The sequence below is a fragment of the Ranitomeya imitator genome, chromosome 3, assembly GCF_032444005.1.
Source record: "Ranitomeya imitator isolate aRanImi1 chromosome 3, aRanImi1.pri, whole genome shotgun sequence".
Taxonomy (NCBI): domain Eukaryota; kingdom Metazoa; phylum Chordata; class Amphibia; order Anura; family Dendrobatidae; genus Ranitomeya; species Ranitomeya imitator.
In genome coordinates, this window is record NC_091284.1 from 607,806,016 (window position 1) to 607,824,696 (window position 18,681).

Below are 18,681 nucleotides of genomic sequence, written 5' to 3' on the forward strand. Positions count from 1 at the left end.
ACACACTGATGGTAAAACCGACACACGGGTAACACACTGATGGTAAAACCGACACACGGGTAACACACTGATGGTAAAACCGACACACGGGTAACACACTGATGGTAAAACCGACACACGGGTAACACACTGATGGTAAAACCGACACACGGGTAACACACTGATGGTAAAACCGACACACGGGTAACACACTGATGGTAAAAACGACACACAAAAGATGACAGGGATGATACACTGACCGATGGTAAAAACGGCACACGGATGACACACTGACGGTAAAGATGACACATGGATGACAGTGATGGTAAAAATGGATACATGGGTGACACACTGATGGTGAAAACACCCAACAACAACTGCTGTCCAAACCAAAGTCAGCGTAAGGTAATACTAACATAAATCACAAATTGCCAAAAGGCAAATCATGCCTAACTGAGGACTCTAAAACATACCTTTTATTAGTGCTACCAAAAAGGAATTAATATTTAAAAACTTGCACTTGTCAGTGTATAACAATAGGACCGAAGTATACTGTTTTAAGGACTAATAACATCTTTTTGTATTGCTCACAGTCCTATTCCCATTAAGTGACAGTATTTAGGGTATGGGGTAAGGTGCAGCCGCTACCTATATCTCCCTCAATTCCCACTACATACTGTATATCTGGCAGGTGCTGTTAAAACTTGATCCTAAGCCTCCCCAACATGTTTCACCAGCAATTCAAAAAGATGTTAGTCATTAAAACAGCATGCTTCGGTCCTATTGTTATACACTGACAAGTGCAAGTTTTTAAATATTAATTCCTTTTTAGTAGTACTAATAAAAGGTATTTTTAGAGTCCTCAGCTAGGGATTATTTGCCTTTTGGCAATTTGTGATTTAAGATGGTAAAAACAGACACATGGATGGGTGTGGTACCAGTTTTTCACGTACTTGTTTTATATGGACATGCGAAGGAGGCCTTAAGGAAATCTGTCAGTTGGTTCTTGCTACGTATCAGAGCAGCATGATGTAGGGGCAGATAGCGTTATTCCAGGGATGTGTCACTTACTAGATTGCATGCTGTAGATCCTTTTGTTTTATATAAAGGACATTATCACTGCCTGACTAAGGATAAGTTCACATGTCCAGTAGTGATCCGTTAGGACTGATCCAGTAGAAATCCGTTAGGTAAAGTTATGCTGAGACAATTTTCAGTCCATTATTCACTAACTGACCTCTGTCGTATCCGTTTTTTATCATTGGAGTCAACAGACAACGGATCCGTTAATGTGCCATCTGTTCTCGTTTATTTTAACAGATCCGGCAAGTGCAAGCCAGGCCAGCTAATCTGTGTAACCCCACTGCCACTAATGATTGTATAGGCAGAAGGTTGCCACAGTGTACACATGAAGCTGCCAATCAGTGTCGTCGGCGAAGTTACACACAGCTCAGCATCCTGACCACTGCCAAACATGCAGCAGACAATACAGGGGGTTCTATCAAAACTGCATCAAGCAGTCAAGTAAGTGACACATCGCTGGAATCAGGGTATCTGCCCCTAAATCATGTGGCTCTCAGATTACATCTCAAAAACCTGCTGAGAAACTCCCTTCAAGAGGCTCAATATTAATATATGTATCTACTATTTTCCCTAGCTTTACACCCTGACTCTCTCCCTCAACTATAGGCCAGTGCCTGCCTCAGGCCAGGTTGACAGGAACACTAGCATTCTCCCAAATTGTGAATATGAATGGTTCCATGTTCAGCTCCTTGCATTGGTTGGAATCGCGGACTGGTGCAAGAGCTGCGTGACAAAAAAACAAGCACTGCCTCATCTGCAAAATGGAAGAGACTACAGCATGCTGTCATTTCCATTCGGCCAACTAGGAAAATTGAAAGTAAGTTAATTTATTCAGTCTGCACAAAGTCATTGGAACCAGCCTAAGGCCGGTACCGGAGAAATTCTGTGTGTGTACTACATGCGGCACACGTGCGGCAACAGTGTGCTGCCCGTGTGCCGCATCAGTACCACACGGACGGCCGCAGGGAAGTAGAGCTACTGTAAGCGCTGTTCCCCTGCGTGTGGTGCTGAACGCGGCTGTCATGCGTTCTCCCCTGCTCGGCTGGCGAGCAGGAGAGATTGAATGAATGAGAAGCAGCGGGCACAAGCTCAGTACCTAGCGTTGAGTCTATGCTCGCTGCCGGCATGAACTCCTGTGACCTCAGGACCGTGGGAGAATGCAAGTGATGAGGTCACTGTGACAGAGCTTGAACTGCCATGACCTCATCACTTGCATTCTCCCACGGTCCTGAGGTCACAGGAGTTCATGCCGGCAGCGAGCACAGACTCAGTAACGTCACCACTAGTTACTGATACTGCGCCCACTGCGTATCATTCATTCCTCAGTGGTTTACAGCCGGGCCGGTCGCATTAGCACCGCTCTCGGTTGTAAACTGTACATTCCCCTAGATATGGATTACGGCATGGGACCGACTGAACACCGGACAGGTATAGGTATATTGTTGTTTTTGTTTTGAGGTTTGACAGTCATTGCCAACGAAGGGTTTTCAACCAAGTACTAGAAATGAACATTTTATTTAAAATTATTTAATCTGTCCAATTACTTTTGGTCCCTTTAAAAAACACGGTGGCACATGTTAAGGAGCTGAAACTCCTAAACCCTTCATCCAATTTTAATGTGGATACCCTCAAATGAAAGCTAAAAGTCTGAACTTCAACTGCATCTGAATTATTTTGTTTAAAATGAATTGTGGTAATGTCTATAACCAAAATTAGAAAAATGTCTCTGTCCAAATATATATGGACCTAACTGTACTACGTGGGCTGTGTTATATACTGCGTGGGCTGTGCTATATATTGCGTGGCCTGTGCTATATACCGCGTGGGCTGTGCTATATACCACGTGGCTGTCTGTGCTATATACTATGTGGCTGTCTGTGCTATATACTACGTGGCTGTGCCTAATACTACGTGGCTGTGCTAAGTGCGACGTACATATATACATACATATTCTAGAATACCCGATGTGTTAGAATCGGGCCACCATCTAGTGTATTATAACAAGGGGTAAGTTACTTAATTTGACAAAATCTGAAACGAATAACAGCTGGACTGCCTATAGCCCATCATCCAGAATTCAAGGAAGAAATCAACCATGACTCCAGAAAATTGTTATAAAGTTCACAGAGTCTCAAGTGAGACAGAAACAAGATTACAGTGATTAAGGAAGCGCCAAACTACTCAGGTGAATCGAGAAAGGAAAGCAATTTCTCACACAAACCAGTGAAGCGATCAGAGAACATCCCATCCTCCTCCTGATACATGAATGTACTACATCACAGCTTCCTACCAAATGGAACTTACAGCATTCACTCATGCTCCTGTTTAATAAATCACCACCATTATTATGTGCAGTAAAGTTGTGCTGGTACATACAAACAATATCAGCCTCCATATTTGTACGCAACGTTCAACTTTAAGTATGTAGTGCAGCAGTTAAAGGAAATCTGGCAGCTGGTTTTTGCTATATCATCTGAGAGCAGCATGATGTTTGGGCAGATGCTCTGATCCAGGGATGTGTCACTTACTAGGCTGTGCTATTCCAATCAAATCAGTGGTTTATCAGCAGGAAATCATCACTAAATGACTATGCATCTTGTGCCTGCTAGTCCAGCCACGCCTCCGACTACTGATTAGCAGCTGTCAATATACAGTGTACACAGAAAGCTGCTAATCAGTGATGTGGGCCGTGCTACACAGGGCTCAGCATTAAGGCTGGTTTCACACTTGTCTTTCAAAACGCATGCGTTTTAAAAAAAAAAAAACGCATGGTGAAAAAATGCAGGTAAACGCGTGCAAACGCTGAGTTTTTTTGACGCATGCGTTTTTGCATGTGGTGAAAAAAACGCAGCGTTTTGACGCGTTTACATGTGTTTTTTTCATGCGTTTGCGTTTTTTAAACACATGCTGAGAAATGTGTGACAGCTGCCAATCATCAAAATAAAGTAAAAAACCCACTATAAACAGAAATAGTTAGGGTTAGGGGTAGGGATCATAACCCTACCCCTAACCCTAAAGGGATCCTAACCCTAACCCTACCCCTACCCTAAAGGGATCCTAACCCTAAAGGGATTAGGGTTAGGGTTAGGGGTAGGGTTAGGATCCCTTTAGGGTTAGGGGTAGGGTTAGGGTTATGGATAGGGTTAGGGATAGGGTTAGGATCCCTTTAGGGTTAGGGTTAGGATCCCTTTAGGGTTAGGGTTAGGATCCCTTTATCACCTTTATGGTGGGGGGTGGCATATCAGTGTGTTTTCTGTTTTTTTTTTAATAAAAACGCATGCGTTTTTAAAGCAAACAAACGCATGTGCTTAAAAACGCATGCGTTTCCATTGACTCCAATGTATTTTTTGACACAAAAAAACGCATGCGTTTTTATGTGTCTAAAAAACGCCTCTCAAAAATACCACAAGTTGCATTTCTGAAAAAGAACGCATGCAGCAAAAAAACACATGCGTTTCAAAACGCGACCAAACACGTACAACAAAAAACGCATGCGTTTTCAATGTTAAATATAGGAAAAAAAACGCATGCTTTTTTTGTGCAAAAAATGCTGCAGACAAAAACGCAAGTGTGAAACCACTCTAAGAGCTCTAATAGACCTGCACAAGATAAAACTGTAGTTTTATTACAACTGCTATATCAGGCAAACTAAGTGATACATCACTGAAGTCAGGGTCTCTGTTCCTACATCATAATGCTGTCAGACTATACAGCAAAAATGTGATTACAGATTCCCTTTAAATGTAGACTTCACTGTGCTAGATTTTTGGATGGTATACCGGGATACAATGGAAAATATTAAAGAGGAGGCTGAAAAGTCATTGTATCGAAATAAATAAAGGATCTTGCTCTAACATGTATTACTAAAAACAACGCATGAAAATTGTAATTAAGTAAACTGAGGTAAGAGTAATGGAGAAAATCTACTGTCGATTGTTCTCTGTGCCGCCAAATAATTCAACATCGGTCATAAAGAAAGTCATCTGACCCACGCCTATGGAGATTTCAGAACCAATGTTGGTGAATTGGCCACATACATAAAAAAGCCTTAAATTTGGTTCAAATTACCATTTTTCAGACAAACTAAAGTAAGCGAATATGTTAATTCAGATGGACATGGACAGATTGTTCATAGGAGATTTATATAAAAAAAAAAAAAAAAAAAAAAAAAAAAAGCATGCATTTTCAGACAATAGTCTCCCATAAAACTCACTGAATGCATATCAGCATGTCATTTCCTTTAACAGATGCATCGCCGGGATTGGATTGTGACTGTATACACAATAAAAAAATATATATATATTGTGGTACTGTATTAGCCAGAAAAAAAAAATTGATGTAAATACTTTTATGCTCAAAAAAAGACTAACGTATTCTAGGAGTGATACCTTTATTGGCTAATTTCTATTTGCAGGCTGAAGCTTTTGGGGCACAGAGGCCTCTTCATCAGGCAAGTCTACAATTAAATGACCGACACAACAGCACAAGATATTACAACAGAACACTTGTGCGCCCCATTGTCCCCATGCACAAATGGCTCACTGTAGCCTCTCAATATTATGCTCTTGTGTCAGCCATTCATAATGACACAATGTCACGCCTGGAGACAGCACCAACTTTGCTGGAAAGGCGCCGGCCAGGAGGTGAGTATATGGATTTTTTTTTTTTATTTTATATGCGGCACTGTAGCATTTAGAAAGGAACTGTCCTGTAGTATAAGACCCTTTAATGGTAAAGTAAAGAGAATAATTAAATAACATAGTACCTTATGCCCCCCCCCCCCCAAAAAAAAAAAGTTCCTTTAACAACTTCTTTGTGTGTATGTTTATATAAATAACTTAAATTAAAAAAAGTGCACCTTGTAAACTAAGTGATACATCTTTGGAATCAGGGTCTCTTGCTATGCATCATGCTGCTCTCATACAAGTAGCAAAAAACTGCTAACAGATACCATTTAAAAAGTGTCAAAGTATTTGCCTTAGTTTTTCGGGCACACCCAATGCCACAATGTATCATTTTGCCGTGTGAGTTCAAGGTCTTAAAGGGAACCTGTCACCCCGAAAATCGCGGGTGAGGTAATCCCACCGGCATCAGGGGCTTATCTGCAGCATTCTGTAATGCTGTAGATAAGCCCCCGATGTTACCTGAAAAAGGAGAAAAAGAATTTAGATTATACTCACCCAGGGGCGGTCCCGCTGCTGGTCAGGTCTGATGGGCGTCTCTGGTCCGCTGCGGCGCCTCCTATCTTCTTTCCATGACGTCCTCTTCTGATCTTCAGCCACGGCTCCGGCGCAGGCGTACTTTGCTCTGCCCTCTTGAGGGCAGAGGATAGTACTGCAGTGCGCAGGCGCCGGAAAGGTCAGAGGCCCGGCGCCTGCGCACTGCAGTACATTGTCTGCCCTCAACAGGGCAGAGCAAAGTACGCCTGCGCCGGAGCCGTGGCTGAAGATCAGAAGAGGACGTCATGGAAAGAAGATAGGAGGCGCCGCAGCGGACCAGAGACGCCCATCAGACCTGACCAGCAGCGGGACCGCCCCTGGGTGAGTATAATCTAAATTCTTTTTCTCCTTTTTCAGGTAACATCGGGGGCTTATCTACAGCATTACAGAATGCTGCAGATAAGCCCCTGATGCCGGTGGGATTACCTCACCCGCGATTTTCGGGGTGACAGGTTCCCTTTAAGATCCTTGAGGGTATGTGCACACGTTCAGTTTTTTTTTCACGATAAAAACGCATTACAAACTGCAGACATATGCATCCTATCATTTAGAATGGATTCTGTGATTTTTGTGCACATGATGCGTTTTTTTTCCGCAAAAAAACGCATTGCGGTAAAAAAAGTAAAAAAAGCAGCATGTTCATTAATTTTGCAGATTTTCTGCATTTTTCCCGCTATTCTATGCATTGGGAAAAAACGCACAAAAAACGCACCAAAAAACGCATCAAAAACGCATGCGGATTTCTGGCAGAAATGTCTGGTTTTTGTCAGGAAATTTCTGCTAGAAAATCCTGACGTGCACATACCCTTACCATTAAAGATGACCTCACTTGCCCACTCTTACAGTAAAGCCCTCCCATGGTTTCCATAACAGTATGCAAGTATGTAGAGGACAATAAACACACAGACTGAGGTATTGATGTGCTAAGAAGCTCCCAACATTCTGAGGTCCATGGTAGAAGTTCCATCACAGACATTTCCCATCAATAGTGCTGCACAGATGCCAGTCAGCAGTGGATCATGTGAGAAACAGATGCACACAATGCATAACGCAATTTGTAGAAGTGCTCAGTGTCAAAAATAGCAACCATCAATATTATATTGATTACCTTGCTCAAGCCGGAAGCAAAGTGATCTCTTTGCTGCCTCGATTTCAGGACTTGGATGATCCAGAACTTGCCTACACCATTCCAATGGGCTGACAGCAGACTCAAAGGATTTATGCCTCTTAGTGGGGGACACATAAAGCCTGGAAGAGACAAAATGAAAGCCGGCTGTAATTTATGAGCACGCAATCCTATAAACAGGGGATCACTTACAATTCTGGGAAAAACCCTTCAACTAAAATTATGAAAATGTAGTTTTAATCTAAAAAAAAAAAAAAAAAAAAATAATAATAATCTAATATATAATTGCCTAGAATACTACTTCCTGCAATTTGTGCCAACTTCCGTGGCTTTGTCCGGAGCTAATGTCCGGAGCTAATGTCCGGAGATAAGTGACGTCAACAGTGTCCAGTGTCTGATTGGTTGCCGCCTGCTGCGAGCGACCAATCAGAAACGTGCCGTACTGTGACACACTCCGCCCGCCATTTTGGTGTGATTTTTGAATTTTTACCTCACAGCAAGTTTCTACTGCGTGGAGGCGGGCCCAGTGACGTTGCTCTTCAAGCTCCTGCCGAATTTCGTCAAAAAAATGATAATACCATTTACCAAAACTATATATATTTAGTTGTGAAGTGGTTCAGTGACATTTTCACACCAATTTTGAACTTTTGTTTGGTGTTTTCTCCATATACTGCCTATTATTTTTGTTCTTTCTTACTATTATTTATTAATTGTATTATTCTTACATTTGAATAAATAAAGTATATATGGATTCTAGACTCCCGATTCTTTAGAATCGGGCTGCCATCTAGTAATAATAATAATAACATACAATTTTGTTAAAGAAGTTCAACAGTTAGGGCCCAATTCATCAAAGCATTTTTGCGAGTATTCCGGAGTAAAAAGCTTTGAAAAGTCACAAAAAGTTGGAACAACTCAAGGCTGCGTTAAAATTTGGTGACTTTTGGAATGCTTACGCCATTTTCGCCCAGCTCCGATAAAGTGAGGGCAGGAGAGGCAATACAGGGGCGTGGTAACCTCCGCTCATCAAATTCAGCATTTTCTTCATTACGCCACAAATCTTACTCTAGTCCCCGACTGGATTAGGACTTGTGGCGAGGAGCACATGGAGGGATGTCTCTTCATGAATCAGCAGCGTCTTACTCCAGCATGCCTCCTCATCAAGAAATACATGCATCTCTCTGGAGAACCTCCGGCACCTCCGCGCACTGCGTTATGGGATCACTCCGATTATACGGTTGTCTGATTTTGCCCTCATTCTGGTGTATGAAACGGTTGTCTTAGTTCCCCCTATGTCTCTAACCAAGTAACCTATTATTTGTAAAGGATGATGGAGACACAACATTTATGCATATAAAGCCTAACCTGATCAATGACATGATGAAGCCAACATGGCACACAATTAAGTCTTATACACAGTAAGCTATTTCAGTGCTACTGACTGACCATCCGATATGTGGGGGTCTCTGGACTCCCCCTCAACAGATATCAGGGAAGACAAGGAAATGGCAGATGGAATTTCACTGCCCAATCCTTTAGTTTTCAGGAAGGATAAGAGATGTATGGCAGCAACTTGCTCCTCTACCTTGGAAAACACATGGGTGTTTGGCCAATCCTAGCACTCGTATATTAGTAATAGTGTATTAGGCAAGACCCATGAGTCTTGTATTTTAATTTATGTGACAGATGCATAGAGCAATGAATACTAACTACTGAAAACCACTTTTAAATAGAGGTGTTCACTGACAATACCAAAAGTAAATGCAATGTATTTAAAGGGAATTAGTCAGACAGTCTTTACCCCAAAGCATCACTGTTCACCACTACCTGATGCCTTCCCACAATCCCATTCCATAGGATATTGGCTGAAAATAAAGTAAAGGGGTTTTCCCCACAACAAAGTACATTGTAATCAATAGGTCTAGGAATAATAAGTTCCACAATTGGATGTGTTAAATAAAATGTTCCTGTGCGGAGATAATCTTATAAATGTGTCCCTGCTGTGTAATGGCTGTGTCTGACGGTGCAGGAACATGGTCTGATCACACCACAGCTCCTGAGTAGGGTTGAGCGAAACGGATCGTTCATTTTCAAAAGTCGCCGACTTTTGGCAAAGTCGGGTTTCATGAAACCCGACCCGATCCCTGTGTGGGGTCGGCCATGCGGTACGCGACTTTCGCGCCACAGTCGCGTTTCGTATGACGCGCTTGGCGCCATTTTTTTTCAGCCAATGAAGGGGCGTGGGCAGAGTGATGACATAGGTCTTAGGGGCGTGGACGCCTATCGCCATGTTGTCGCTTGTGCGCTGTAGCGATTTGCACTGTGTAACACCAGCTTTTCAGTTGAGAGAGAGAGAGAGAGAGAGAGAGAGACTTTTCGCCATAATCGGCCGATTTCACTCGACTCGACTTTTGAGATAGTCGGGTTTCGCGAAACCCGGCTCGACCCTAAAAAAGTCAAGGGAGAGAGGGAGAGAGGGAGAGAGGGAGAGAGGGAGAGAGGGAGAGAGGGAGAGAGGGAGAGAGGGAGAGAGGGAGAGAGGGAGAGAGGGAGAGAGGGAGAGAGGGAAGGAGGGAAGGAGGGAAGGAGGGAGAGAGGGAGAGAGGGAGAGAGGGAGAGAGGGAGAGAGGGAGAGAGGGAGAGAGGGAGAGAGGGAGAGAGGGAGAGAGAGACTTTTCGCCATAATCGGCCGATTTCACTCGACTCGACTTTTGAGATAGTCGGGTTTCGCGAAACCCGGCTCGACCCTAAAAAAGTCAAGGTCGCTCAACCCTACTCCTGAGTATACAGACATTACAGCATGGAAACACAAATCATTGTTTTTGTGAGGTAAAACATTCCACTGCCTGTTTATAAGCGATGTTTTACTTCAAAGAATCATCTGTGACCCCCTGCTGCCCTGTCTGTATACTCTTGTGTCCTCCCCTGCCCAGGAGGACAACAATAATTTGTGCTTCCATGCTGTAATGTCTGTATACTCTTTTCCGCCCCCTACACCCCCCGCCCAGGAGCGGTGGTATGATCAGACCATGTCCCTGTACGAACAGCCATTACACAGCAGGGGCATTTATAAGATTATCTCAGCACAAGGGAAAAAAATGGTAACACACCCAGTTGTGGAAGTTATTGTTAGTCCAAGATCTATTGATTAAAATTAAACCTTGTGGGAAAACCTCTGTGGGGATGGATCTTAGGGGAGGGAGTGGGGATAACACCTTTTGACAGGTTCCAGATAACTGAGCACTTACTGTTAAATCCCACGTTCAGCACGCCTACATCGGAAACGCAACCTGAATTAAATACCATCTAAGATATCATGGGAATACAAGACAGGGCAGGTCACTTTCACAACTGGCCTGAAGCACTGCCATGATGGGACAGATACTTTATAACATATATATGTGTGTGTGTAAGATCCTATTTCCCCTACAAAACACAATATTGGTTACCTTCCTGCCCCATCACAAGATCAGCTTGTTACACCTCCTGAATGTTAATCTAGGTTCAGCCTGCAAAGAATGTTTTACTCAAGTCTTGACCCACTTACAGAGGTCTTTTCGGAAGAAAAACAATAGCCTGAAAAGAGCAGAAAGCAAGTAAAAGTAGGTTATAGAGAACTTCCAAAGCTCTGTTCACATGTCTGTCTGTTTGGCCAGTACTTTTTTCTGACCAATGCGGGTGCGACAAATGGCAGCCTGGCCGATCAGCTGATACCAGCAACAACACCGTCTGCAAGTTTTCAGATGCTTCCGGAACACAACAGCTTCGTCAAAACTGTAGTAGCTACAGCCAGGTACTGGAGATATGCTCCCTTTCATTTGTATAGGGGATGGATCTGCAGTACCCGGTTGGGGTCACTTCAGAAATGATGGAACTGATGTGTTAAGTCAGGATCCGAGAATTTCCAGCCGCCGCCGCTGCCAATAGCTGTTCTAACTACCGATCAGATATTTAGTGGTCAGCTTCTTTAAACAGACATGTGAACAGAGCCTAGGAGGTTCTCTACAGTGTAACCTACTGTTACTTGTGTTCTTTACCATTGCTGAACAATTTTAGATTATTGATGCTTTTCTTCAGAAAAGATCTCTGGAATTGGGTCAAGAGTTTAAGGCTAGTTTCACACTAGCGTCGGATTCGGCCCGTCGCATTGCGTCGGGCCGAGATTCCGACGCTAGCGTTTGATGCGCCGCACAACGGGTGCAGCGGATGCATTTCTCCGGTGCATCCGCTGCCCCATTGTGAGGTGCGGGGAGGTGGGTGCGGAGTTCCGGCCGCGCATGCGCGGGCGGAAAAAGCGGTCCGTCGGCAGCAAAAAACGTTACATTCAATGTTTTTTGCTCCCGGCGGTCCGCCACAACACGGCGCAACCGTCGCACGACGGTTGCGACGTGTGTCAATACGTCGCAATGCGTCGGTAAGGTTACTCTATGGGGCAAAAACGCATCCTGCAAACAACTTTGCAGGATGCGTTTTTTCCCCTAAACGATGCATTGCGACGTATTAAAAAAAATGCTAGTGTGAAAGTAGTCTAAGGAAAACATTCTTCCTACACAAACCATTTAGATTAGATAAGGGTAGGCTATCAATAAAGGTACCGTCACACATAACGATTTCTTTAACGATATTGTTGCTTTTTGTGACGTAGCAACGATATCGTTAACGAAATCGTTATGTGTGACAGCGACCAACGATCAGGCCCCTGCTGGGAGATCGTTGGTCGCTGGGAATGATCAGGACCTTTTTTTAGGTCGCTGATCACCCGCTGTCATCGCTGAATCGGCGTGTCTGACGCCGATCCAGCGATGTGTTCACTGGTAACCAGGGTAAATATCGGGTTACTAAGCGCAGGGCCGCGCTTAGTAACCCGATATTTACCCTGGTTACCATTGTAAATGTAAAAAAAAAAAAAAACCCACTACATACTCACATTCCGGTGTCTGTCACGTCCCTCGCCGTCAGCTTCCCGCACGGACTGTGAGCGCCGGCCGTAAAGCACAGCGGTGACATCACCGCTGTGCTCTGCTTTACGGCCGGCCCTCACAGTCAGTGCGGGAAGCTGACGGCGAGGGACGTGACAGACACTGGAATGTGAGTATGTAGTGGGTTTTTTTTTTACATTTACAATGGTAACCAGGGTAAATATCGGGTTACTATTACTAAGCGCGGCCCTGCGCTTAGTAACCCGATGTTTACCCTGGTTACCCGGGAACTTCGGCATCGTTGGTCGCTGGAGAGCTGTCTGTGTGACAGCTCTCCAGCGACCACACAACCACTTACCAACGATCACGGCCAGGTCGTATCGCTGGTCATGATCGTTGGTAAATCGCTAAGTGTAACGGTACCTTAAAAAGTAGTGGCTGCCGCTAACCCCTTTAACAGATAACAGATGTGAATGTATGAATCCAACTTGCATCAATAATGAATTAACGGGATCATCTCTTTTTCTTGTTAGTGATGTGTTTTGTGTTATTAAGACAAACTAACAATATTGTAAATGTTTCATCACTTCATGTTCAAATCTAGACAAGGTCAGAGACTGTACAACGCTGCAATCTTCCTAGAACAATGGATGCTTTATACAAGCGGGAAAGTGACAACTTATGTACTATATCTAGCATTGTAAAGGTACCGTCAAACATAACGATATCGTTAACGATATCTTTGCTTTTTGTGACGTAGCAACGATATCGTTAACGAAATCGTAGTGTGTGACAGCGACCAACGATCAGGCCCCTGCTGGGAGATCGTTGGTCGCTGGGGAAAGTCCAGCACTTTATTTTGTCGCTGGATCACCCGCTGACATCACTGGATCGGCGTGTGTGACGCCGATTCAGCGATGTCTTCACTGGTAACCAGGGTAAATATCGGGTTACTAAGCGCAGGGCCGCGCTTAGTAACCCGATATTTACCCTGGTTACCGTTGTAAATGTCAGCTTCCCGCACTGAGTGGTGAGCGCCGGCCAGCCGTAAAGCACCGCACAGCGGTGACGTCACCGCTGTACTTTACGGCCGGCGCTCAGTCAGTGCGGGAAGCTGAAGGCGAGGGACATGACCAGACACCGGGAATGTAAGTATGTAGTGTTTGTTTTTTTACATTTACAACGGTAACCAGGGTAAACATCGGGTTACTAAGCGCGGCCCTGCGCTTAGTAACCCGATGTTTACCCTGGTTACCCGGGGAGTTCGGGATCGTTGGTCGCTGGAGAGCTGTCTGTGTGACAGCTCTCCAGCGACCACACAGCGACGCTGCAGCGATCGACATCGTTGTCAGTATCGCTGCAGCGTCGCTTAGTGTGACGGTACCTTAAGGCTACTTTCACACATCAGTCTTTCGCCATCAGGCTCAATCCGTCAAATTTTGGAAAAACTGGATCTGGCGAAAGATGCCACCGGATCCGTTTTTTTCCCCATAGACTTGTATTAGCGCCGGAGGACCTTATGTTTCTTCCGGTTTTCACCGAATCCAGCAAAAATGTCGCCGGTGCTTCCGGCTTTTTGGTACAATGGAAGCCTATGGGAGCCGGAAGGTGCTGGATCCGGAAATTGACGGAAATTGACGGATTCCGGAGCCGGATTCCGTTTTTTTAAACTGCACATGCTCCAATTTTTTTTCAATGCAATTATCTGGATATGCTAGTTGGATCCATCGAAAAAACGGATCCATCGCATCAGTTTTTCACAATCTGCGACGGATCCGTTTTTTTTTTTTACATTCGGCGGATTGTGCCTGACGGCAAAAACTTGATGTGTAAAACTAGCCTAAGATGGGAAATAAGTCTATTAGAAGGAACCTGAGAGCAACTAGTTTTCCAAGGTAGGAGATGTGAGGCTATGGCTCTCATTCTAGTGTATTGGGCTTTTTGGACTTCCGCATACCTTCCATTTCATCTGGGGATGATTCTGTTAGAGTCAACACAAATATAAAAAAAGTCTTCTGGTGCATGGGAGTGTGTGTACAGGGATATAGGATTATGTGTCCATGCGGCATCTGTACAGCAGCACTACGAGGCCCACGGCTCCACTTCAAGGAACTATCCATCCTTTGCACAGCTCTGCCATGTGTGTGGGGATTTGCAAGAAATTGCATGGATCAAATACAAAATTCCAAGCAAGTCCCAGCCACTCCAGGTCTATTCACTAAATTAAGAGGATTTCTCCTGCTACAATCCTAAACTGGTAATAAAGAAGTTACCCTGCAGATGCAAACCTAGATCTGCTTCACATGTGTCATTATTATCAGTCTCGCGGTCTCATCCAGCAAATCAACAACTGTAGAGCGTTCACAAGGGGCGGAAATACCGCTTATTTTCTATATGAATTATTAGGGCTAAAAATCCACAGCATATGTTATAGTAGAAGGATTGTGTATGAGGTTTTACCAAACATCATCCACATGTTGGGTAAAGGAAAACTAACCTAAGGTGCACATTTTAACTCTGTAGCATGTGAATTTAAAGCACCACTCCAGTGCTTCAAGGGCTCGTTCACACTTCAGATGTAATCGGATGAGTGCAATCCGATAAAAAAAAAAATTGGCCCAATATTAAACTATGGGGAGGCTCACATCTGCGGTTATTATATCATGCACTCATATAAATCTATGGGTGAGAGTGAAACAACACACTGCACTCGCATATTATCAGAGTGAAGTGCGATTCCGGTGGACGCTGGAAATGGAGGAGATGGAGAAATTAATTTCTCCGTCTCCTACGCAGCTGTGCTGTGAGTCTCGAATGTAAGAGGATGGGCGCACAGAGCACTGACCCACGGATCACACTCGCAGCAGAGCTGGAGCTGAGGGTCAATAGCATCTCACATCCATTGCCATATGCTAATGTGAAAACAGCCTCAATGCAAGTCCCCTGCCCCATCTCATACTCACCTATCGTTTCCTTCATTTTTTTCCAGCGTCGCTCGGGTCCGTCTCTGGAGAAAAGTGACCTGCTGGACCACATAGTAGGTCACTTTTCAATACAAGTCTATGAGAGTCTCGTTCTGGCCCCGTAGACTTGCACTGAGAGCTTGTGAAGTAGCTTCTGACCTCCGACCAGTCAGCAGCTACATCACAAGATGGCGCCGCGGGACAGGAGCAGCGTCGGTAAAAGGTGAAGCCGCCGGGGTGTATAAGAAAGAAGGCAGGGGGCTTACATTTAGGTCATGTTCACACCTTCAGTATTTGGTCAGTATTTTACCTCAGTATTTTTAAGCCAAAATCAGGAGTTCAACAATCAGGAGAAGAGTATATTAGAAACACGTCACCACTTCGGCATTCTTCACTCACTCCTGGTTTTGGCTTACAAATACTGATTTTAAAAAAATGACCAAATACTGAATGTGTGAACATGGCCTTAAAGCGACACTCCAGCGGGTTTGTTTGTGTTTTCAGCGATGGAGTGGTGTAAGCTGCACATTTTCATACAGCATTTCACTCACCACAATGAGCAGGGTAAAATAAATAGCAACTCTATATTTAAAGGGGTTTTCCAAGAAGACGTCTGAAGTTGCTCTATGTGGGTGCCAAATCATGTCCGACGCGCACATGGTTACAATTCCCCTGTATACCCTGCGTGGGCAGCCACGTGACTGCACCTAAGCAATTTGCATGGTTGTGGTCATTGCTGACTTGACTTCTCTGCTTCTCTCAAGGATTCAAACTGGTGAATCTAACACTTCTGATTTTCGTCCAGAGTCATTAGAAGGTCGCAACAGAAAAACTGATGTCTGGATGATGCCTAACTCACAGATTGTCTAGTCTGTAGCCACTGAACGGAAGCCCTGAGGACCATCTCCAACCTCCTGGCATCTGCAGCTCTCCTTTGAGTAGCCGCCCATGTCATATATAACATGTGCATCACGCCAAGCTGTTTAATCCAAAGAACCATAGATGTCATGAAGTAAGGGGCAATTCTCAGGGCTCCTACCCAGAGGCCAAAAATTACTAACCTGACCAATGAACCATGTCCTCCAAATTCTTTTGAATCAATTCTAAAACATACCCTCACTACTCTTTATTCCAAGAGCAAAAATTCCACACAAAAACTCAGAATGCCTCCAATACGGCCCGGTGTGCATTTCACATGTACAGATGTCCCTTAGTAATGAATTGATCCAGTTGCCATATCCCATTACCTACACAGACTTGGGTTTTCACTCGTATGCATCTGTGTGGTTAAAAAGCATGGCAGAAGAGATGGGCCACAATGGGCCAATCCTCAGCGCATGCCGCAGGCACGTAAAGGGTGTTAGGGTGATCGGCTCTGCAGGTGTCTGATGAAGGTAATGTGTTATTGAAGGAGGACACACCTTAAATGCAGCTGCTACCTAAAGACCATTTAATAAGAGAATGGTCATTTTCTGACTGATATCGGAGAAAATAACTCATGCCAGGCCTTGAATACAGATTAGGGGGCGATCCAGAAAGGCACCCTATAAATACCAGCTTGCTGCACTGCATAGGACTAAGGAGATGGTGTGATACAAAACAAAACGCCCCCGTCCTTGCCCACCAATCCCATGCAGCATAGTACAAAAAACAGATGACGCTTTGGCATTCAGAATAAATAAATGGGCGCTGCATGCAATGCAATGTAGGCTGCAATATTCCGACAGCAGCAGAAAACCAGTTCTAGAAAGCAAATCCTGTGAAGCCGCTCTGGGAGATTTGTGATAAACCCAAATCCTATTGCCTGGAACAGATTGTGTCCTGGCTGAGCAGTCACAGGGAATCCTCTTGGGCTAATAATGGCCATTCCCCAGAGCAGGCAGCCCCCAACTGCAGATGGAGCAGAGGCAGGCAGCCCCATGTAAAAGCACAGGCTGCTACATCTGGAGCTGGCTGCAGTCCCAGAACACACAGCCACATCACTGCCACCTAATCTGCAGTCATGCCCACCCAGTGCCCCCATGCCAGGATTACCAGGTGTCTTCCTCTTCACTACAATACCCATCCTCCAGGTCCAATATGTCCACCTCGTCCAGGATGCTGGCCCCGGGACTGCAGCTGGCGGGCAGTGGCCCCTCGGTGGCACTCAGGCAGGACAGCTGGGGTCTGTAGTAGCCGAGATTGTCCGGAGGGTACAGGCTGCCCCCGATGGAGGAGGTGCAGAGCAGAGTGGGCACCGGGCTGGGCAGGCACAGTGCGGCGGGCCGTGCCAGGGCAGGAGCAGGCAGCAGGCATGTCCCGGGCTGATGCATCGCCGGCGGCAGCAGCAGGTGCGGGCTGGCAGTGCAGGTGCTCACAGCGCTCGCCCGGTTCCTCAGCTGCTCGTTCTGCTTCTCCAGCTTCCTCACCAGCTCCTGCAGCTTCTTCACCTCCAGCTCCGCGTTCACCACCATGCCGTTAGTGCCCGCCGTGGTGCCGCACTTCACCTCCGCCATGGCACAGTCCGCAGACGCCGGGCTCTCAGTCAGGGACGCTGATGGCTGCTGCACTTGTGCTCAGGCTGCATCCTCCTCTGCTCGGAGTGGATGCGCCTCCTGTCAGCGCTGGGAATATTGATGCGAGCGCCGGCTCCCTCCCACTAATGCTGAGAGAGGGGGGACACAATGGGAACAAAGAGCAGCCGGGCTCGGGGGACTGATAGGAGCCCACCAGCCTCAGTCCGGCACTGCCAGGGGAGGAGAGGCTCTGCTCATCTGTACGGGCATGGAAGGACCACCGCCGCCAGGAATGGGTAGAGCCACAGCAGGGGAGGCTCAGTGGGCTAGTGAGCCAGCAGTGCTCTGAGTACAGGCTCCATCAGGGGAGGCTCAGTGGGCTAGTGAGCCAGCAGTGCTGTTAGTACAGGTTGCATCAGGGGAGGCTCAGTGGGCTAGTGAGCGAGCAGTGCTGCGAGTACAGGCTGCATCAGGGGGGGCTCAGTGGGCTAGTGAGCCAGCAGTGCTGTGAGTACAGGCTGCAGCAGGGGAGGCTCAGTGGGCTAGTGAGCCAGCAGTGCTGCGAGTACAGGCTGCAGTAGGGGAGACTCAGTGGGCTAGTGAGCCAGCAGTGCTGCAAGTACAGGCTGCAGTAGGGGAGGCTCAGTGGGCTAGTGAGCCAGCAGTGCTGCGAGTACAGGCTGCAGTAGGGGAGGCTCAGTGGGCTAGTGAGCAAGCAGTGCTGTCAGAATAGAAGCTGTTCTGCCCTGTATGCACACATGGATTTTTCCTCTCTGAACCCTGTTCACACAGGTAATATACAGATGATCAGGTTTTTAAATACATCAGATAGGGATTGCATACATTAGTTAGGACTGCTCTGATATGGGTATACCGTGAAGATTGGTAGAGCAGCTT

At 45.7% G+C, this 18,681-nt stretch overlaps 1 protein-coding gene across 2 annotated transcripts in view; it reads right to left on the reverse strand.

Moving 5' to 3' along the window:
* The window catches only part of SLAIN1 (SLAIN motif family member 1), a 118,986-nt gene extending 101,035 nt beyond the window's left edge, over positions 1-17,951 (reverse strand). Inside the window, exons 1-2 of one of the 2 annotated variants that reach the window (XM_069758071.1) lie at positions 17,324-17,951; positions 7,390-7,529 (exon numbers count right to left, since the gene is read on the reverse strand). In XM_069758071.1, the coding sequence (XP_069614172.1) occupies positions 7,390-7,529; positions 17,324-17,784 (601 nt within the window). In that variant the 5' untranslated portion in view covers positions 17,785-17,951. The remainder of the gene's footprint in view (positions 1-7,389; positions 7,530-17,323) is intronic. The other variant, XM_069758072.1, reaches the window with a different exon arrangement.
* Between the last annotated feature and the right edge of the window lie 730 nt (positions 17,952-18,681).